Raw genomic sequence first — 21,453 nt, 5'->3', positions numbered from 1 at the left:
ATGGGTATGACATACCTGTACAGAAGCTCAGCACAGATGAAGGCAGGGGCACAGTCAGAGGCTGGCTGTAGGCAAGGCCTATTAAGGAAAGAAATGGATGTGAACCTGCCACCTGAGTTACCCTCTCAAATGAAATATCAACTGTGAGTGTTACCAGTTCTTGTGTTAACATGCTGCCTCCTCTCAGTGCAGCCATGGCAGCCTTGCATCCCTCTCCTCCACACAGAGCACGGCCTCTACAAATTCACTCAGGCACAACTCGTGGGTGAAATGCCGGTCGGATCATTAAACAGGAGGGACTGTGTTGGTGCAGGTGGTGGTAATGCATGAACAACAAAAAGTTAAAAGGGGGGAGGGGGAGGAGAGTAGGAAGGGTTACAAAGTGTTTTTTCCTTTAGTGGATCAGTTAGTACAGGTAATCAGTGTATAGTATGTATGTACACAGTGCCAGCACACATGAAGTCCTGTGAGTGTCAGAACAGAAGATAAAGGGAGCATGTGTAGATGTTATGCTTCAGCAAAACTGAGCTCAAAGTCACAGTGACTTTTTTTTTTTTTTTTAAACAGCTCATTTTTAAAGCTTGGTAGGGCAGCAGCTGAGACAGGAGTGTGATCTAATTATTGAAAAGCTAATATATTCATTCTTTCCATTAGTTCTAATGCATTTTTTGAGTCCTTTAAAAAAATTGTCTGTTGGAAGAATATCTTGCGTGCTGCATCTTCCCAGCTGAATGCTGCCTAGAACAGAACGTCCAGCACTGTTTGTTTTACTCACCATGCTTTTATTCCTGCAGACTTACGAGGTGCAGAGTGTGCTGGGAAAGGAGGTGGGGTTATTGAACTGCTACGTCCACTCGGTAACCAGTCACCCCAACTGTGTTGCGCTGGAAGAAATTGTTCTTCTGGAAGCTGCGGCGAGACAGAGTTGAACTCTAGTCAGCTATTACAGTATCTGTGGACTTTGTAATGTGATTATCTGTTAACTAGTGCCACAGATAATGTATAATGCAAGTGTGATAAGCATTCAGATAGTTTATTAAAACTGTGATTTATAAAGCACATTGTGCTAACACTGAAAAAATATCCATTTATTGTTCCACTTGGTGAACTATTCTTTTTCTGATCAGTGCAGAATCTAAGAATACAGTTCTTATCGTGTTTGCTGTTATGTAATACAAAACATCTTTTTTCTGGAAGTTTTGAATGGTTGTTATTTTTTTTAAATAATACTGTATTTATTATGTGTCAATGGAAAATATTTTACTGTTGTTTTTGAAATAAATACCTTGCTCTGGACAGCGAATGTTGGTTTAAGCTGAGCTTCATCAGCGTGTCCCAGACCTGCTGCAAAACGCTGTGTGGTGCTTGAGTTCTGAGTTATCACTTTGCAATAGTTGTTATAAAGACAGAGATTTGAACACATATAAAGTTAATGTTTTACAGCTAATTGGTCTCTCAGCATAGAAGTTGTGTGTTATCTGTAGCTTCCCACAGAGCGGGTGTTTCATTATCGTTTCTTTAATGGGTAAGGAGCAAACTGTGTTGTAGGCCACACAACTGTCCTCACCCAGACAGTGGAGACTGCGGATCAGATAAATGCCGAAATCTTCCTCTGTGTGTATTGCAAGAATTTATATAAGAATTAGAGACTGCATGGGTTTCCCTCCCCTTACTCTTTCAGTGTTTAAAAGACCCTTACAGGTCACAGGAGGAGGAACAAGTGGTTTTGCACAGGTCCTGTATGTGATTAACCAGCAGAAAACTGCCACTCTGGTCATTTCTGCGGCTCAGGCCAATAGTGAAAAATCTTATGGATATCACAATTACTAAAAGAATAACCCAGCTGTTGAATTCCCCTTTCCCCCCATCTCCTCCAAGCATTTCAGTCTCTTACCTGCCACCCTGTAAGGAAAAAGGAGATGACAGCCCATTCCTGGGTAGAGGTCTATATGTGAGACTGGGGTTGTCCCTTCAAAACCATTTAAGACTTGAGTCTCTGAGAAAGCTGGAGGTGCTTGTTGTGTCAGGCCGGGTTTTTTTTGCCAGTGCCCTACAGATGCTGAAGGTGCTCTAACACTGCACTATTGAAATTTAGACGAGTTGCCTGATTTTCTGTGTTCTGGTCACTCACTCAGCAATGAGCAGCAGCGTTGCTGCTCTGTCACTAGCAGGGATCAGTGAAAGTCTTTGTGACCACTGACTCTGTGATCAGCAGCAGTTGCCCACTCTCACTTTCACTAGCCAGGATCAGTGAAAGTGTCCAGCTCCTGCAGTGGGCTGAAGCTTGAGGGTGCATGAACACCTCTGGGGCTCACTACAGCTGGTCCCAGCTCCGGAACATGTTAGTGTAGGTGCAACTTTGCATTATCTGGAATGGAAACCCTTTGGAATTTTTTTGTTTGTTTGTTTTAATCAGGAATTATAATTAGTGGTATTCTTTTAATGGTGTTCCTGCAGTCCTAGGCCTTTTTTTCTCTCTCTCTCTTTTTTTTTTTTTTTAATATAGAATAAGGTGTTTCTGGCAGTCCTGGTCACAGAGCAGTCTCTCTCGCTGTGCAGCTGCTCGGTCCCAGCAGCGCCACGGCAACCCCTGACTCAGCACTCCGGCTCAGCGATGCGGCTCCAAGGGGAGCAGACTTCTCTACCACCGCGGCCGAGGGGTCTCACGGTTATTCCCACCCCTGCATCGCTCTCTGGATGCTTTGAGAAGTAACGCAGCGCCCCTCGCTTGCCCTCCCCTCTCGGCCCCCGTGTTTCCCGCCCGTGTTCAGTCCCCTCCCGGCCAGCGCAGCTTTTTCCCCGCCACCAGCCCTCTGCTGTCACGATACAGAGCAAACGAGAGCAGAGATGATTTAAAATGCTTTTCTTTATTCTTAGAAATGCTGTAAAAATTGATATAAAAGGTTGAGCATGCTCAGTCTTTTTTTTTTTTTTTCCATCCTACTGTCTAAAATACATGGGATTTTGAATCATTTTAACAGATGTACCATAGCTGCATCGGTATGACTAAAATGTAGAAAAGACGAAAACTACCATTACAAAAATAATTTAAGGGGAGAGAAAAAAAAATAATATATTTAGCTTTTTTTCCCTTTTTCGCAAGTTTCGTGGTGAAAGACCCAGGCATCGCTCCACGTCGCTGCCGCATTCCGAGCGCGGCCGCGGGCCGGCAGGTCCCGCCGCGGCTCCGCGCCTCCTGCCGCGCCCGGCCCGGCCCGGCCCGGGGCGCCGCAGCACGGCCCGGCGGGGCTCGGCACGGCCCTCTGAGGTATTTATCCACCGTCTCCCGGAGTCCGACTCTCCGTCCCGCTCCCCCCCCGGTTACCGGCAGTCGGTGCCCGAGCCGGGCTGCAGGAAGGAGGCGCTGGGCAGCTGCTTGAAGAAGTGCCGGAGGCTGGTCAAGTCCCGGGTGAGCTGCTCGATCTTCTTGTGCAGCTTCTCGTTCTCGGCCGAAAGCTCCAGCAGCTTCTGCTGCATCTCCTGGTTGCGCCGCTTCGCCTTGTCGCGGCTCTTGCGCACGGCGATGTTGTTGCGCTCCCGGCGCTGCCGGTACTCGGGGCTAAACCTGTCCACGCACTTCTTGCCGCCCCGCTCCTTGCCCCCGGCGGCGGCGGCGGGCGGCGGGACGCCCTGCGCCGCTCCGGGCACGGCGGCGGCGGCGGCGGGGCCCGGCGAGCGGGTGCTGCAGCTGGAGGGAGAGCTGCTGCCCGGCGGCTCGGGGGACGTGGGCGGTGTGGGCTGCCCGCTCAGGTTCATGATGGTCTGGGCGCAGGTGGCGATTTGCGAGGGCAGCAGCGAGGAGGAGAGGTCGCTGTCGCTCCAGTCCGGCTCCTGCTTCAGAGCGCCGCGGGAGGAGAAGGAGGAGGAGGAAGAGGAGGAGGAGGAGGAGGAGGCGGTGCGGGGCTCGGAGCCCAGCAGGGTGGTCATGGCAGCGCCGAGGTCCTTGGCAGGGTCGCGGCCGGCGCCGCCGCCCGGTGGCAAGTACTCGCCGTATTCCCCGCCCCGCTCGGGCTTGTGGTTGCTGTTGAAGAGGTCGGCGAAGAGCTCGTCGTTGCAGAGCTCCAGGTTGGGCACGGCAGACATGGAGTCAATGTAGGAGCTGAAGTCGATGGCGCTCTCGTCCTCGTACATGGCCGGGGCGGCGGCGCTCAGCTCCGCCAGGTTGGTGCCGCTGCCCCCCAGGCCGCCGCCCGCCTCCTCGCCGCTCATCCCGCAGCCGCCGCGGGCCCCGGGCTTGCAGGCGGGTCCCGGCCCGCCGCCGGTGCCCACCTTGGCGTCGTAGAAGTTGGCGGGCTCCAGGCACCAGCTCTTATAACATGCCGGGGAGTCCAGGCTGTAGAGAGCGGCGGCGCTCATGGGCGAGCGGGACGCGGCGCCGCACGGCCGCGGCGCGGGGGCTCCGGGGCGCGGGCACCAAACGCCGCTCCGCGACGGTCGCAGCTCCAGCCTCTGTCACGGGCAGGTGGGAGCGGGGCCGCTGCTGCCGCTGCTCACGCCGCTGCCTCTGCTACTGCTCGGTGACACCGGCTCTGCCGCTGTAGCCCCGCTGTCGCCTCCCCGAGGGGGCCGATCCGGGCTCGGGTCACGCCGTGAGCGGCGGTCGGAGGCGGGGATGGGACAAGGCGTCTCAGGACCTGGGAGTGAAACGCCCGCTCGGTCCCTTCTTATACGGCGCGGGCCCCGCCTCCTGCCCCAATGACGGGGAACGACTGTTCCCGGCACCCCCGGGGACCCGGGGGCGGGAGCGGGTGGGGTGCGCGGCCGCGGAGGCAGGGCTGCCGCCGCACAGCGAGCTGCCACCTCCCGGCGGAGGGTGGCCGCCGTCCGAGGTGCCCCCGCCATGGGCATGGCACGGTGCGGGTGCCTTTCGGGCCGCCCGCCGCCCTCCTCGCACCGTCCAGTCCCCAGGGAGCGCTGCCCCGACGCCGGTACCGGCACCCCATTTCCCCGGCTGGGAGTTAGTTTTCCTTTTTCCACGAGGGCCAGCGGAAAAGCTGGCTAAAAAAAAAGCTGATTTTACCCCGCCGCCGCCACCAGCACCACGCTGCATCCCCCCGCGCACTTCCCCAGCGGCGCCCGGGATGGAGCGATACGGGGAAGATGCTGCCTGCCCCACGCGTGTCTCTGTGCATCACCCGAGCGCCCTCCGGAGGCTCATCTCCCTTCGCTGGAGCACGGGCGGCTTCACCCGAGGAGGATGTAAATCCCCCACTCCGGGGAAAGGGTGGCCACTTGGATTTCTTCTGGCAGGACACTCCTGTGGGAAAGGGGTCTCTGGGGCATCTTTAGCTGCCTCACGCTGTCTGAGTGAAGTTGTGCCTCTTGAAGCCTTACGTTAAGTAATTATGCATGTTGTCGACCCCCGGCCCCCTTGCATCCCACAAACTACTACTATCAAATCGGCAAGTATCAGGAAACTGAAAATACTTGCAGCTAAAAGATAAGTTTTCTAGTTGCATAAGAATTTCTAAACCTCTGGCTTCACCCCCAGGTGCTCCACTGACTGAATCACTAAAGAAACCCACAACAAAACGCCCTTAAATGTACTTTTAAATATATATATATATATATATTATATATATATATATATATATATACTTATTTATTTATCTTCCAGAAGACCCTTCTATATTTAAGACAGGACTACCCCAGGCGCTGACTTTCCAGCCCAGCGCCCAGCTGACGCCGCTGGCACGGAGCTGTGCCCCGCGGAGCGCGGTGCCACTCGCCCGGAGGTGGCTTTCCGGGGACCGCGGGTACGTGCCGGTCATGCCGGGCCTGCTGCCCCTCTCCGGGCAGGGCTCCATCTGCCGCCACCGCAGCTGTTGCAGGACCGCAGCTGTTTATCACAGGGGTGTGTATTTTAGCATAAGTAGCTGGGAACAAGACTGGTACATGCTCTCCCTTGGGATGTAAACTCCTCGTGGGAAGGCTTGTGGGATCAGGGTAAGCGTGCAGTGCCTGGCAGGTGGGGTTTTACATCTGGCAGGTAAAGTTTCGCTTGGAGAGGCTTTGCTTTTAACTCTAGAGCTGCCAGATGTATGATGTTTATTTAAACTTGATTTCCTTTCTCATCAGAGGATTGATCACACAACCTCTATCTATGCCAGCATTAACCGCTGAACTTGACAGCGACACAAGAAATGGTTGCTTTTGTTTTTTCCATATTGTCAAAGAATAATGTCCCCCAAACCATTTTACATCCTGTTCTTTGCCTCCTATATGCCCCAGACCTTCTCTGGGGTCTATTCATGTTGCACAACTCCACACCACCTGCCCCTGGCCTAGCTTGACTATCCAGGAGGGAACGTGGTGCTCCTGGACCCTTTTCCTCTGTACGAAGTGTAGAGGAGTGCCTGCATGAGGCATGGGAAGGTAGTTCAAAAGTAAGATGCAGTCTGATATCTGCTGTCTGTCCCCTTGCCCTGCTGGAAGGGGTTAGATCTCACCCATTGCAGTCGTAAAATTATGATTTGTCTTGGAAAGCACTCATTTTAACTGTTTGTCTGCAGAACTGTGTTACACATCCAGCTCACCAAAGTCCTTACCCCAAAGGTCAGCCAGCATTGGCATGCCACTGCGCCAGCCTGAACATGCCCATTTAATGCCCATCATGTGTTACTCCAAAAAAGACACCCAATTCCCAGCCAGGTCACCCGACCCCCGCTGGGCAACTTGCCTCCTGGCAATCACATTCTCAAAATCCCTCAGTAAAAGGCACAGAACTGCCGTGTAAACCTCAGTATAAGCCATCTGTGTCGCATCTAAGCCCCACCACCACGGAGGGTGCAGCATTGCCTACAGGGTCTTCACGACCTGGAGGTGTGTCCAGGACTCGTGGTTGAACCTGTCAATGCCTGTCCCACAAACAGCAGCAGGAGCCACCCCCTGAAGGGTGAGTTGGTTGTGTTTGTGGCTGAGCCTAAGATGTGTGATTTCAGGAAGATGTTTGAGGGGGTTCTCCCACATGCCATGCGGGGTGTGAAGCCCTGGGGTGCTGCAACACCTGCAGTGAAGCATCCAGGAGCATTTGAGAAAGTGATACCTGGCACTTAGCAAAGCAGTGCACTGAAGGCAGGATGACATCCATGCTGTGCTGTTTCCCGGGGTGGGTTTGTCTGGCATCTCAGCAGCTGAATCTGTTCCCGTCTGCATATGGAATTTCATGAGCAGTGAAGAACAGACAAGCCCTTGATTTCCCTCATCTTTCCTGCTGAGTACCTGACCCACCAAGCCACAGCTTGTCTCTGGGATCCAGTAATTTTAAACAACAGTAAGAAGCAGGTGGTCATCTGAATTTCAGAACAAATTCTTTAAAACTTGCTTGAGGTTCATGCTCCAAATCAAGGAAAGTGTTTAAACCTGGCAAGAAAGGACAAGAAACTTTCCTCTAAGAAGCAGAAGAAAGACAAAACTTTACCTTACTCTGGACTGCTGGCTGTGAATCTCAGTGAAACACGAGGACCCTGAGCCCTTCAGGGATGGCAGTTAAATCACGCTGTATTTCTGACTAGGTTTTCCTCATAAAGAGAAGACAGGCCACTCAGGGAACATGAGGAAACAGAGTAATGCCGCAGCATGTTCACCTTCAGCTACCCAGCCAGGCATGCAGGACTTTTTGGGACAGTGGGACTAGGAGCCTGGTGAGGCTGTGCTGGTCCTGAGGAGCATAAGGAGCCTTTCTCTGCTCTTGATATTATGGGCTTGAGGCAGCACCAGCAGGACACCAGGTCCTGGGAGATTCATTGGTAAAGACCAAGCTCACAGGAGGGGAAAAAGATGGAGGTCTTGTTTGCTGGGTTTCTCCCCCCTGCGAGAAGCCAGCAATGGCACAAGAGGGCTGACAAAGGAATGGGACACGTAAATGAGGAAGCACAAGTTGTCTGGGGAAGAGTCAAAAAACATGCCTGCACTATCCTAGAGAGGGACAGTACCTACCTGAGGTTGGTGTTGGCTCTTGTCAGCCAGCACAGTGACTTCTGGACAGCCCCTCACTGCCTGCTCGTGCCACCTCTACCAGGGCTCGTGCCTCTTCCTTGTCCTGAAGCACTGTCACAGTATTTTGCTTGTCACTTATAGTGTACGTGTACATCATTGCACTGATCCTGCCTGTGGCGTCCCTACTCTTGGCAGCTGAAGAACTTGATGGTAATTGAAAGGAATTTTTCTTTTAGCTCATTTAATTGAAGCTCTGTGTTTTGTCCCGCTGCAGACATTTAAGCCCCAGTGGTGTCAGCCCGGGCTGGGTTTGTCCAGCTGCACCTGTGGCTGCTGAGCTGCTGAATAAGATCATTCAGGTTCCCAGGCTCCCAAAAGGCCAACTGCTACTGCAGCAAAATGCCTCAGAATCTGTGCTCCTTGTTTTCTCACACTCTTTGGTGGATACTCAAGAACTTTTTCCTGATACAGGTTTTGAATGAATTTCCATTCATGTGATCAAATTGACAGCTACATCTTCTGTGTAATCAAATGAAATCTTGTGTGGTATAATTTACTGTGAGTGTAATGGACAAGTAGTTAATGTTACCCTCTTCTATCCCACCAAAAAGATTAAGAAAAGCTCCACCCTGTAAATAATATGGAAACTGTAACCAAAACTCTTCCAGTTCCTTATGGTCACTCCTTCATGTTATCAGAATGGTTTGGGTTGGAAGGGATCTTAAAGATCATCTAGGTCCAACCCTCCTGCCGTGGGCAGGGACAACTTTCACTGGGTCAGTTTGCTCAGAGCCCCATCCAACCTGGCCTTGAGCACTTCCAGGGATGCAGCATCCATGCCTTTTCTGTTCCTGTGTCTCATCACTTTCAGTGAAAAATTTCCTCCTAATATCTAATATAAACCTAACCACTTTCAGTTTAAAACCATTCCTCCTTGTCCTGTCACTACAGACCTTGATAAAAAGTCCCTCTCCATCTTTCCTACAAGCTCCTTTTAAGTACTGGAAGGCCAAAATAGGGTCTCCCCAGAACCTTCTCTTCCCAGGCTGAACAACCTCTTAGCCTGCCTTCACTGAAGAGATGCTTCAGCAGTCTGATCATTTCTGTGGCCCAAAATACTTCCCAACCTTTCTGCAACAAGAAAATACCACTCTAAACACCCTATTCTGGGTACATCTTTGTTTGACATAAGGTGTGGCTCTTTGGTAGTTTGGCTACAAGACCAGTGACACCATTTGGAGCTGTGGGTGTCTGCCAGGGTGTGAGCTTTCTGTGTAGGTGCCATTTCTTACAGGCAACTTAACTTAAGAATGAAATTTTTAAAGCCCATGTAATTTCCCAATGAGGCACAGTATTAATAAAGTGACTCGGCAGACCCTCAGCCTCAGAGAAAACATAGTCTTAAAGCAGAGGTAATAAATCCTTATCCTTGATTTTGAAAAACAAGAATTTTGGGTAGAAGTGTCTCTATATATAGACGCTTACTTTTGGAAGCAGCTGGCCAAACCCGTAAGTGTGAGACCAGAAGAGCTGTAGGAAATTCCTTATTCCATATCTGAACATGAGCCTAATTCACTGTTTTGGTGGAAAGCTCATAGGCTTCTTCCTGTGCCCAAATCACCTCTCAGCCACAGAGGCCTCAAGATAACATTTAAACTGGGGGGCAGTGGTGGGCACTAAGGGGGGAAATCTTGAGCACAAGAAGCAGCATGCAGGAACCTCTCTATCAGCTGGGAAAGGAGACAGTAGGCGGCAGATCCAGAGTTTTCCTCTGGATTCAGCAGTACTGTTATTCTTAGCTAGAGGGGGAAATTATAAGATTGGCAGGGATATGTTAAGGATTAGCTTAAACACGATATCATTCTATACTCTAAGAAAAACCTAGTGAGAATATATGCTAATGTTTTACATAACTTTTCAGATACAACTAATGGATTTCCAGATTTAGTGCCCATCCATCTGGTTATTTAATCTGAGAAGGAAATACTCTGCTGTACTTGCAAATAGTTCCCAAGTTTTTTTGTGCATCATGAGACCTGATGCAGTCTCTGACTGTGATCTTCACATCATCTTAACTCTTTTTTGGGAGCCAATTAAACCCGCCCTGTAAAGCACCCAGCCCAGCCATGTGAGGTTTGCATTGTGTCAGTACCTTCCTTGCTGCCTCTCAGGCTGGCTCCAGCCTTTCCATTTAGCTGCTGCATCTTACTGAGAGCAGCCAGGCCTGGGGACAGCTACCATTTACATGTGTTGGAGGTTATTTCCAGGACCGTTCAGCCTCATGGTGAAAGCTCCCTAAAGAAAGTTAGGGGAAATCCACTTGCTCTGCACAAGATGTGTCTCTGTGATGAAGACCCAGCAGCCTCGTGTTTTGTGCCTCAGCTGACACATGAGCTTGACAAACACATGACTAATAAGGGCTGACGTAGCTGAGGCTTCCCACTATCGCACTTATTCTAGGGCCAAAATGGAGCTTTTAACTCTTAATATCGTCCTGAACATGTTCTCAGCCCGTGTCACTTTTGCCTGTCTCACAGGCCCTCACCCCCAGCCCGAGGGCCGTTCTCCATGCACCTCAGGGAGCAGAGAGCACTGTGCAGTGACCACCTGGCCCCTACCCCAGGAAGGGCCAGGCTGCTCTCTAACTCCCCTTCCCAAAGGCCAGCGAGGGAGGCCTGCTGTGCACAAACATCTGTTGCTGAGGATATCAAAAGTCCTACGAGAAGAGCCTCGTTAAAGTATAAACCTAAACTTTGTCCTCTGCAGTGCAGGTCAAAGTACCCAATAACTATCTGAGGTATGTGCCAGAAGTGCCATTAAACACCTCGTACACCCAGCCACCTAATTTCTAAATGTCCCCTGCCTTTTCATGTTGCCTTTTTTTATTGTGCTTTAAACTTTCTTATATTTGAAGAGTGACAGCATGGAAGCCAGAGTACCTCACCTGACCAAGTTTTAGTCATAAGATCACAGTCCCAATTGTTAGCAGAGATCAAAAGAACAAAACACCATGACATCTTACTCAAGTGTACATAAAAACAGACTGTATCAAACTTTAATTAAAAAAAAACAACCCACCTTACTGTCCACTAATTATCATCTCTATAAATGGGTAAATGTGGAAGCTTTTGGGGATAAAAGTGCCCTAAATTAACTTTTGAAATGAGGTATACAGCTGAAAGTTTATTTTTAAATGTTTCCTCTACAAAAATAAATCCCAACAATATTTTTAATTAATAAAGTGATTAAAATGTTTGGAATTTCTTGATTCGTAACACTATTGACACAAACCATTGAGTATGTTTATTAAGAAGAAAGGTCACAAATAGTAATTGTTGCTGGGAAGTATGTGAAACAGAAAAGCTCCCTCCCCATTCTTTAGGCCTCAGCAATCTTCCTCATTGTGAGTTTTTCATGGAGTTGTATCCAGAAGGCAGATTTCTCTACTCTCCAGCTGACAGATTCGAGACTGGTGCCAGCAGCAGACGTGGCCCTCAGCGAGACCAGAACTGCCCCAACTGCCTCAGAGGCAGGAAAGAAACCTTGTAGGCAGTGAAAGGGCAAAGACTCATTTTTATTACACCCTTTATGATAATTATTGAAAGCCTCAATGAAATCTGTATCTTACAGTAAATCTGGGTAATAAGCAACAGAAGTGTTTGAGAGAATTCTCTTTCTTCCCCGCTGCCCATGCTGCAGTTTAACCTCAGCTGGGAACTCAGCCCCACAGAGCCGCTCCTCATTCCCCCCAGAGAGAACTGAAAAGTGACAAGACTCAGGCACTGAGATGAAGAGGGGTAAGAGGTTAAAGCAAAAGCTGTGCACGCAAGCAAAGCAAAACAAGGAATTCATTCACCACTTTCCATGGGCAGGCTGGTGGTCAGCCCTCCCCGGAAAAGCTGGGATGACAGTGAGTTTGGGAAGACAAACCCTATCACTCTGAACATCTCCTCTTTCTCCTTCTTCCCCCAGCTCCACATGATGAGCACGACACCCTATGGTACATGATAGCCCTTGGTTGAGTTGGAGTCAGCTATCCTGGCTGTGCACCCCTGGACTCTTCACGCTGTGAGAGGCAGAAGAGGCCCTGTCTCTGTGCAAGCTCTGCTCAGCAATAATGAAACATCCCTGTGTTATCACCAGTTTCCAGCAAAAATCCAAACCACAGCCTCACTCCAGCTACTCTGAAGAAAACTGACTCAATCCCAGCCAAACCCAGCACACCTGAGAACTGGCTGCTGGAGACAAAGAGTCACATCTGGCACAACCTCCAGAGTTTGGCATAAGCAAATTCCAAAGTGCAGTACACATTCCTGTGCTGTGCTGCAGTTATGGCAAGAAGCTTACTGTGCTCAGTTCTGTCGGCAGTGACTACTGCTGGCTTGGGCCAAACAATAATTTGGAAGTAACAGTGTGAGCAGTGCAGACTTCCAAAGGACAAAGATAACAGGGTATAACCTCTAATTGCTAAAAACAGTCTCTTCATTACTGTCTCGTTATCCAGTAATGAAAAAGCTGTTCAGATACTTTAGGTGTTATCTGGAGCTAAGAGCCATTTTCTGTTTAATGTCACCATGTGGTCCACTGATACTACTGATACGAAAATCTTCAAGTTTTAACTACAAATAATATGTGGCTGCAGAATGGTTTCAGTTGATTGTCATCAAGGTCTCTGCAAAAGAAAAGCACAGACCTACTACATCACTACCCTGATGCCCACAAGTTTGCGGGGTATGAATCTGTGCTTTCCACTGAGGGATCTCAGTGCTTTTCAAATAAATCTTTAAGCTCTATAGCCTCTCCAGTTGTTTCTACATTGATTTTAACACAAAGACAATAAAGCTGCTTTGTTACAGAACCACACACAAGAAAAATAATCTAAAAAAAGGAAACAAAAATCACGGTTTGTGGACAGCTTTAATACAAAAAGTTTATTTTCTCTATTGGTCAAGTTAACTGGTGATAAAAATTGTCAAGAGTCTTTTTCGTTTTTGGCCTTAAAATTCTGATCTGGTTGCAGATGTGTTTTAGGGTACAGGGCCCCTGGCAGACAGGGTTGTAGACAGCAGTTCCTCACATCCAGGGTTCCCATCCTTCCCAGACTCTGCCAAGAATATTGGGGTCTGTCGCTTGATCGATGAGGCATCTCACTTGGGTCTCCTCTGAAAGTCCATCCTCTGGCTCTTTAGCTCTGATATCATGATTAGAGTTACCACGAGCCACAGCTGCAAAATCATTATAAGCAGGAGACTTCTCATGGCCCAGGCGCAGCTCATCGCTGAAATTGAGAACACAAAAATAAGCTCTTAGTAAAAGAAACAAGCAAAAAATCTGAGATGGGCTTTTTAATACAAAACAGCACTTGAAAAATAAAGCTTGATTTGAGATCAAGATGTAGAGGCTGCTCAAGAGCTGTAGAAGGCTTGGCCAGGGAAGAGTGGTGGTTTCAGGGGTCCTTTACTAGTGGGTATTTACCACGAATATGCCAATCTTGTCGAAGGTCTCCAGCTGAAAGAAGGATGCAGCAGTTCACATCCAAGCTGCTGATCTCTTTACCTGCTCTCCTGGTCTGTGCCTAGAACAAGTATTTTGCTGCCTTTTCCAGTTCAGCCTTGACCGCAAAAGGGACTCCTCCCATGTCCTGCACTTTTCAATATTTGTATGGTTTTAAAACAGGCTTGCTTTCTTTGCTTTTCTGTCTTTCCCCTGATTAATCCAAAATGACTTTTTAAGAGAGGATGGAAGGGATTAATTGTACTTTTAACTGAACTTAAAAGACATTCTGGCTTGAGCCAGACTTGACTAGACTGACATAAATAACCTGAGAATGCCACCAGATTTGAATTTGATGTTTCTCTTTAGCAGCTTTCCTCCATACCTCCTCTACAGCTGGTACATTTCAAGCAATCCTCCATCAGAAGCATATATTAATTAAAATAGTATCCCTACCCTAAAAGCAGTGGAAACAAACATAAAGAACAGTAGGACTGAGGGGTATGAGATTAAGCAGCCTGACAGGGAGGGGAGGCATGTGTTGCCAGGAGCAGTAAAACTGCTCAGAAGGCCTGAGCTGGAGCAGGAAAACTCACAGGGAGATATCTGGTGTTTTGGCTGGCAGAGTGATTCACAGAGCTTGTACGTGGACCAAAATGATTCTGACAGAAGGTTTGCTGAAATTTTGCCCTGTCTCTTCTCTTTTCCTAGCCACCATTCTACCCAAAGGGAGCAAAATCTGACACAGGAGCCTTCCAAAGCTCTCAGTGGAGGAGTTTAAAACAAAAGGAGAGCATCTTACCAAGTGATTATTGCTGGATTGGCACCTGTAAGCTTTCTTCTGACATAGCTGACCTTTTGCAAAGGGTACCAGTTTACTTCAGATGTGTTTATTTCCTTAATCCATGTGCCTCCTTTTTTCAGCTGTCTTTGTTCAAAGTTCTAAGGAGAAAACATATTTGTCCTATTTATCATAAATCGCACACTTGAAAAAGGCTTTTAAGCTGCAGATCATAGCAAGTCAAGCCAGGATCTTAACTGCAGATGCAGTGGAGGACAAAGTGGTGAGATAATATCTAACTTGCCTATGATTTTAATTTACAACTGAAGTTACTGAAGTGCAACTAGTTTCAGATTTTTTTTCTCTGTAACTATTAGTTTGATATATACAGTGCTGTTATGCAAATTTAAGAGGCTGAATGCAAAAAGTTGAAAATATTTATGCTGATGCCATAAGTGGCATAGGGATACGCCACTTACGTGATCACTATGTGATCAAGAGTTATCCATGTCTTCAGGATTACCATGAAAGATAAAGAACAGGACACTGATAACACAGACATATGCTACTATTTTTTGTGCATCAATACAAAATTCTGTCATTTTAAATACTTTTAAGTTCAGTTTCTCTGAGAACTTCATAAAACAGAGAAAGATAAAAGGAGTACTGAGAGTGAGCCTCAAGGGATACTTCCTTTTTCATCAGTTTTATTCTTATTACACTTCAAGAGTTTTCGCAGCAAGAAAAATCAAAGAGGACAAAACCCCACCTTCCAGTCCAAAGAAGGCTCTTTTACAAACACATCCATGGTGCTGATGAGGAGGTCTGGATCTGAACGATAAGCCCTCAGGGCATGCACCATCACGCTGTAAATGAGTCCCCATTCTTTTACTGGCAGCATCAGATTAACAAACTGGCGAGTCAGGCGAAAGGGCATCAACTCCGGCACACTCAAAAACTAGCCAAGGGGAAGGACAGTCAAAAGAAAACAAGAAGTAAGAAGACCTGGAACTGAAGGATTAGATTGGAATATTTTATTCTTTTTAAGCCTTGAAACCATCTTTGTCACTTCACTGAAAATAACGTGCAAAAGTAGAACTGAACCAAGCTGTGACATCAAAGCTCTAGTCATGAGTATTCAGTGATAGTGGTTGAAAGCACGGTTGAACTATGTAAAACACCATCATATTGACTCTGTGGAGTTCTATAGCTCACTGCTTGTCTGAGAATATCTGGACTCAGATGTTTTATTCAATTGACTAGAAATAACTTGTAAAGATTACTTTGCACCAGAACAATGGCAAATGAAGAGCATCAAATTAAGTACTGAGAGCACACGCGTAATCGCACGTAACAAATGCAAAAGCTGTAACGAATTAGTTGAAAACAAATACCTGTGTGGCTGCACCAAAAGCATATCCAAAGTCTATTCCCACCATGCCACCTGTCTCCTTGTTAATCATGAAGTTGGACAGATGCCGGTCTCCAATCCCAAGTATCCAGTGGCTGATGCACATCAGTGCATGTGAGCTTGCAAAATGGGAGCGCAGGGCCAGGAAGGCTTCAGGAGATGTGCTCATTTTCACAAAGGCTCGCCTTGACAAAAAAAGAACTTGTTGAACGCAGAGAAACACCAACTTTTGTTTCACACTGTGCAGCCATCAGCAGCACTTACCGCAGCAGGTCTTCTGGAACGCTGCTCTCCCTGCTTTTGAAGGATGTGACTGCTTCTGTACGACTGGCATTTCTGCAAAGCAGAAAGAGACATAAAGGTGGCTGCTGAAATAACAGCCCGCTGGATGTTGGAAGACAAGATACGCTCATGACCGCAGCAGCGTGCAGTGCTCACTCCAGTAAATAGTACAGCAAGCCACAGAGGGTTCATCCCCCAAATTTTATCTGATACTAGAAGTGCCCCATCCTCCCTCCTTCTCTCAACAGCTATTTCCAAGACTGACATTTCTAAATACAAAGGAGTATGTGTTTTTGTGTATTTTCCTCCAAATTGAGTCGATGGGTTAAGTTTTAATAAAGCAATACAACTGTGCTCTTTCTGGCTGGACAGTCTCTTCCAAGCAGAGGAGTTAAGGCCCCAGTTACATCGCTCAGCAGCAGGCTGAGGCTATACTGACACAAGAAAGTAGTGCAGCAGAGGGGATGCAACAGAACTAAAGAACTGGTGCTGAGGGCACTCATGCCATGCAGATTTTTGGGAAGGAGGCTTTGTCCTAGCCCATATCCACTTCTGAATGCTTGTGAGAACTGAAATGTGCCGGGTGCTTTCCTTCCAGTCCATTTCCCTCTGAAAGGAGCAGAGTTGAGAAACAGAGGTCACCCTTTTCATATAGCAGACTGAAGATGAGTGGGGGTGATTGGGAATTACTTCAAAAGCACATTCTGGATCTGAATACAAGTATTAGTTCAGTTAAACGATCAAAGTTGTCCTTTAAAAAGCAAGATGCTTAAGCAGGTTATGAGCTTATAAGAAATGCCCTGGACAATTCACTTTACCACCCACAGTGCTATATCTAGGTAGGTGTGGAAATTCCTCTGAGAGGATGCTCAAGTCAGGACCTAAATCATCAAATATTCTTAAATTCTCAGTGAATCATGGTGATTTTCTCTGTCCAACTCCAGCAGATGCTCGGGCTCTGAGGCAGCCTACCTAACTGCATAATCAGGAAGAAGACGCCCAGAAAATAAAGCTAAAGAGCAGCATCTGCTTCTAGACACTTTCCAAAGGAAGTGAGCAAGCTTCTGGAAGCATTTCTGTACTCTGGTAGGATTTTTGGCAAGAGGAATTTTGCAGAGCATCTCCAGGAAGACAAAGCAGTAAAATGAGCAAAAATCAGATATAGTCATCATTTTATAATGCAGATCATACTTTTTTTTTCCTGGAATTTCTACATCTCTGTGTGTGTGCACACTCTGGCTTCTCTATTTCACATGCAGTTCTCATTTGAAACCTACCTGTACATAGCATGGTACCGAGAGATGCCCTGTACTTTCCCACCCATCCTGGACAGCCACTCAGAATAGGTAGCACGGGGTCCTCTTTGGCTAGGGACAAAAACAGAAGAAAAGCATCAATGAATTCCCTGTATGATCTGACTACTCTCTATTTGATTATCCACAGGCTGTGTCTTGCTCTGACCCAGGAGATTTATATGCAGAGGAAAAGTCAGGAAGTTACGGCCTACATTAATTTTAGCCTTGCTACGGAAATGAAGTTTATGCAGAGTATAGGCTGGTCCTTCACCCCAGCTTTGAACACACTTCAGTCATACCTGACAGAAGATTACACATCTCAAACGTGTTAATTTGTCAATAGGTACTGTGAGTACCTCCAGAAGAAAGGTCCAAAATAATTTCTGCAGGGAGGGAAAGGTATTTTTGACACTCTTGTAGCCTTTGAGAAGCATTATGTTGTCCACCACAGTACATGCTGCCCTTTGTCCTTCCAAATGGGCAGGGAATGCAGGAAGGCAGTTTGGTACCTCCTCATTGTGCACAAGAGAGGAGGAATGGGTGCTTGAACTTGAAGTATTAATCAGTAAGAAGCCAATATTCATTAGTTGCACTGCTTATGAAATAATTTGATATTTTTCTCCCATCTTAAATAAATACATCAGATCTTAAAACTTCTATTTCAGAGAGGCAGCAACTTAGCAGACTAGCCACCTTCTCTCTTCCTTCCAAAGCACATTTTGAAATAGAGAATACCATTTCCATTTAAGAAGCATTTATTAGTTATAAACTGTAGCCCATCACTTTGGGATAAAGAAAAGGACTTCAAAAATTCAAAAAGTTGTTCTCCCCACCCCAACCAAAATTTTCCTTTGTGAGTGCTGTCACTTAACCATAGCTCAGTACAAAGTGTCTTAATTGTCTTGGCTGAATAACATATGGGAAAATATTAATGCCTATGTACACAATAAAGCAAAGGTTTGGGGTTTTTATTTAAATAAATTATGACCTGCTTTCAGAAAACACCGCTCTTCTACACTGACAGGCATATTATAAATTTCCTCCCCTCACGAGATGGTTCCATGTGAGTCTTCCTTCACTTTCCCACTCAGTAAATTGAGATCAACATAATACCACTGCTGTTGACAACAGTGGATCAGACAGCAGTAATGCAGGGACTCCAGCAGTTCCTAAACTGCTCACAAATCAAATAACCATAGAAATAAACACTCTTTGGAGTCCAACCTCCACGCTGGCGTTTCCTCCAACCTGCCCATAAATGTTAACTAATAAAAATAAATGGTGACAACACTCAGACAAACCCAAACAGAGATTATGTAACTAAGAACCACATTTGAAAATTAAACCTCATTTCTAAATTCCAGAGCAGAACTAAGCTGAAATGCCAGAATTTTACAAATATTCAACCTCCAATTTACAATCACGAGAAAGCAATATAATTTATTCAATTCCAGCATTTGTATCAAGTCAGAGAGAGTGCGCTGTTACAGTCGTGCTCTGTGCATTTGCTGCCAATTTCCATCCTCTCTCACTGACTCACTGCTGAACCCAGGTACTGAATAGCTGTTCCTACTCCCTTCCCCTGCCCCCCATTGACCTAAGTCCATTTCCTGCCTGATCAAATCAAGAGATCAAAATCCTCTGCTTGTAAAATCAATCTGCTGATAAGGAAATGGTGATGATAATGACGTCACACGTGATTATAATTATAAGCCTCTTGTTTAAACAAGCTGGGTGGAGGATATTCCAGCTACAATGGCACTCATTAAACAAACGGTTGCCAATTACTAATTTGGGTCAGGAAGTACAAACTGCCTACTTGCTTGTAAGTGCTTTTCTTTTATTCTTTAATTAAAAAAAAAAAAAAAAGGAGAAAGAAAATCCTGCCACAAGACTGTCAGTTATCCAAAAACCCATTAGTAGTGGTCTCTATTAAAGCAGACAGCTAAACCAAGCATCACCTGTAATAGATGGTATCTTCCTCTTCAGACATGCTATTTTTAAGGAATTCTTTTAAGGTACAAGTATTTTCCAGCCATTTGATGAGTCCCAGTCTGCAACAAAGTAAGTCAGAGATAACAAGTAGCTCAGAGCTGAACTTTAGAGGAACACCACAGATGGGAAGCAACACATTCTACTGCCTGTTAAAAGAAAGTTAAAAGCTACCAATTTAAATACACTCTGAAAAACAGTTTCCAGACAAAGCAATTTCAATGTTGTTTAAAAGGAAAAGGGAAAAAATAAATAAAGCCAAGGCACAAAACACTCTCAACCTGAATCTGGCACACAAAATTCTCACTTTCCAACATCCCAAAAGTAATAGATGTTAACATAAGGATTTTTGTCCCTTCAAGATAAACACCTACCTTGTTGTCATGGGGATGACCTGGTAAGTTTTTAACTGCATATTTCTTTGGCTGCATGTAGCATCTTGTGAAAGGATAATGTTCATTACATCAAACAGCTGTTCAATGCGCTGGTCTTGTCGCAGGTCTTCACCACCTTTGACAAGAAAAGGATACTCCCGCTCATCGCTGCCTCGGATCGTTATACGTTTTGGCTTCCTCAAGGATTCCATCACACTTATCTTGGAAAAAGACAGGAAAAAGACAAATATTTGTGACAGAAGACTTGGTCTTACAGAATCATCACTGGAATTAAGCGTATCTGTCATTCCTAGATGACATGATCAAGTCACTCGGTTGTAACAGAAAAACAAATGCCCACTTGCAGCCCTTCCTTTGTATGCTGCAAGATGTGTAAACAAGCAATGACCCTGCTACTACCAAATTCTTCAAATGGTATGTGGACACAGATTTATACCACACAGGATTTTGACTCAATCTCGAAAACATACCCGTTCATCAAATCCAGAGATTTTTGCGTGGTACTCTGGCAGTGGTTTCCCTTTTCCATCATACTGACCTGAAGTGGTAGTGGGAAAAAAATATTAGTACATAGCCTGATGTTATTTTAAAGCGTGTTTAACACCAGAACACATATCCAAATGTTTTGTCAAATTGGTAGAATGACAACTATGAATACTCTTAAATGCATAAAAAAGATCCAACATACAGTCAGTATGATTTTATCTGTGAATTACTGATACCCTTTCCTTGTTTAGCTGTTAGAATTGAGCTCTTGATGGTTTCAGAAGATACAACCTTTTTTGAACTAGATTTAAACATGTATTAGATTTATATATCAGATTTCCTGGAGTCAGGCCTTTAGAAAAATACTAAATTCTTAGGTAAGAGATACAAGCTTAGACACAATTTTAAAAAACAGGACTACATCTTAAGAATGGATTTAACAGATAATGAGTGAACAGAATCATTTCAAGTAAGGCCAGATAAGACTTAAGGCCAGAAAGAGGGGTCATATAGCCAATACAAGAAATAAAGCTCAAGAGCAACTTTCTTGTAAGGGACAATTCACTATCAACACTGAAGGGGATCTTACCAGGAACCTCCAGTTCATTTCTCAAGAACTCAGCTTTGAATTCACTCATCCATGGTGAACATTCTTTGAGGTTCCCAGGTTCTTTATGGGTTTTGCTCATTTTTGAGTGGAGAGAAGTTGCAATCTCATTGAAGTCACTAGTCTTCATATCCAACAGTTCTGAACCACCTCTGCCAAAATGATGATCCAGGTCCTTCCCAAAAACCTAACAATCGTTTACGGAAAGGAATCCTGTTTACACAGTGCTAGAAACTACTACCCAAGAGAACCAAAAGGGTACCTTCCTATCTATACACACAGCTTGTTCAGATATTAGGAAGAAATTCTTAATATAAACCAGAACAGGCTGCCCAGAGAAGCTGTGGATACCCCATCCCTGGGAGGGTTCAAGACCAGGCTGGATGGGACCCTGAGCAACCTGAGTGCCTCTGCCTGTTGCAGAGGTGTTGGAACCAGATGATCTCTAAAGTCCCTTCCAACCCAAATCATTCTGTGACTCTATGAAATGTTTTACATTTTTTATTTACTACCAGATTATTTGTGGATTTATTACTGCCTAGCAATAATTTTGGACATAAAATTTATAAACCCATATTTTAAAGTATTTTAAACATCCTGATAAAGGAAAATAGCAAAGTTTTGGACATGGATCCATTTAATGAACAAAGTTAATATTATCTACGAACAGTTAACTGAGTTGACTTCCTGTGCTCGTAATTCAAGGTTCTAGAAAAACCAAATGTTCCTTCTTGGACCAGGTGTTAATAGCTTGGAAAGATTTTTTTTTTTTT

General features: G+C 45.9%; 3 protein-coding genes across 5 annotated transcripts in view; 1 reads left to right on the top strand and 2 right to left on the bottom strand.

Moving 5' to 3' along the window:
• SPIDR (scaffold protein involved in DNA repair) overlaps nt 1-1,303 on the top strand; it is a 195,419-nt gene extending 194,116 nt beyond the window's left edge. For both annotated transcript variants that reach the window (XM_066181678.1, XM_066181668.1), the window contains one exon: nt 795-1,303. In XM_066181678.1, coding sequence (XP_066037775.1) covers nt 795-929 — 135 coding nt within the window. In that variant the 3' untranslated portion in view covers nt 930-1,303. The remainder of the gene's footprint in view (nt 1-794) is intronic.
• A 1,545-nt stretch (nt 1,304-2,848) lies between these two features.
• On the bottom strand, nt 2,849-4,623 carry CEBPD (CCAAT enhancer binding protein delta). The gene has a single exon (XM_066181653.1). The coding sequence runs from the start codon at nt 4,354-4,356 to the stop codon at nt 3,322-3,324; it is 1,035 nt and encodes a 344-aa protein (XP_066037750.1). The 5' UTR covers nt 4,357-4,623; the 3' UTR covers nt 2,849-3,321.
• An 8,219-nt stretch (nt 4,624-12,842) lies between these two features.
• The window catches only part of PRKDC (protein kinase, DNA-activated, catalytic subunit), an 82,284-nt gene continuing 73,673 nt past the window's right edge, over nt 12,843-21,453 (bottom strand). For both annotated transcript variants that reach the window (XM_066181630.1, XM_066181639.1), the window contains exons 77-86: nt 20,663-20,867; nt 20,058-20,125; nt 19,567-19,787; nt 19,162-19,254; nt 17,183-17,272; nt 15,888-15,959; nt 15,607-15,808; nt 14,982-15,170; nt 14,234-14,373; nt 12,843-13,216 (exon numbers count right to left, since the gene is read on the bottom strand). In XM_066181630.1, coding sequence (XP_066037727.1) covers nt 13,012-13,216; nt 14,234-14,373; nt 14,982-15,170; nt 15,607-15,808; nt 15,888-15,959; nt 17,183-17,272; nt 19,162-19,254; nt 19,567-19,787; nt 20,058-20,125; nt 20,663-20,867 — 1,485 coding nt within the window. In that variant the 3' untranslated portion in view covers nt 12,843-13,011. The remainder of the gene's footprint in view (nt 13,217-14,233; nt 14,374-14,981; nt 15,171-15,606; nt 15,809-15,887; nt 15,960-17,182; nt 17,273-19,161; nt 19,255-19,566; nt 19,788-20,057; nt 20,126-20,662; nt 20,868-21,453) is intronic.

Source organism: Chamaea fasciata, unplaced genomic scaffold (genome assembly GCF_029207755.1).
Source record: "Chamaea fasciata isolate MVZ Bird 193981 ecotype frontalis unplaced genomic scaffold, bChaFas1.0.hap1 SCAF_1, whole genome shotgun sequence".
Taxonomy (NCBI): domain Eukaryota; kingdom Metazoa; phylum Chordata; class Aves; order Passeriformes; family Sylviidae; genus Chamaea; species Chamaea fasciata.
Note: the sequence above shows the minus strand (reverse complement) of the source record. Positions and strands in the feature narration are given on the sequence as shown.

What these genes read in the sequence shown, in the direction of transcription:
- CEBPD (XM_066181653.1), bottom strand. Translation starts at nt 4,356, where the DNA reads ATGAGCGCCGCCGCTCTCTACAGCCTGGACTCCCCGGCATGTTATAAG.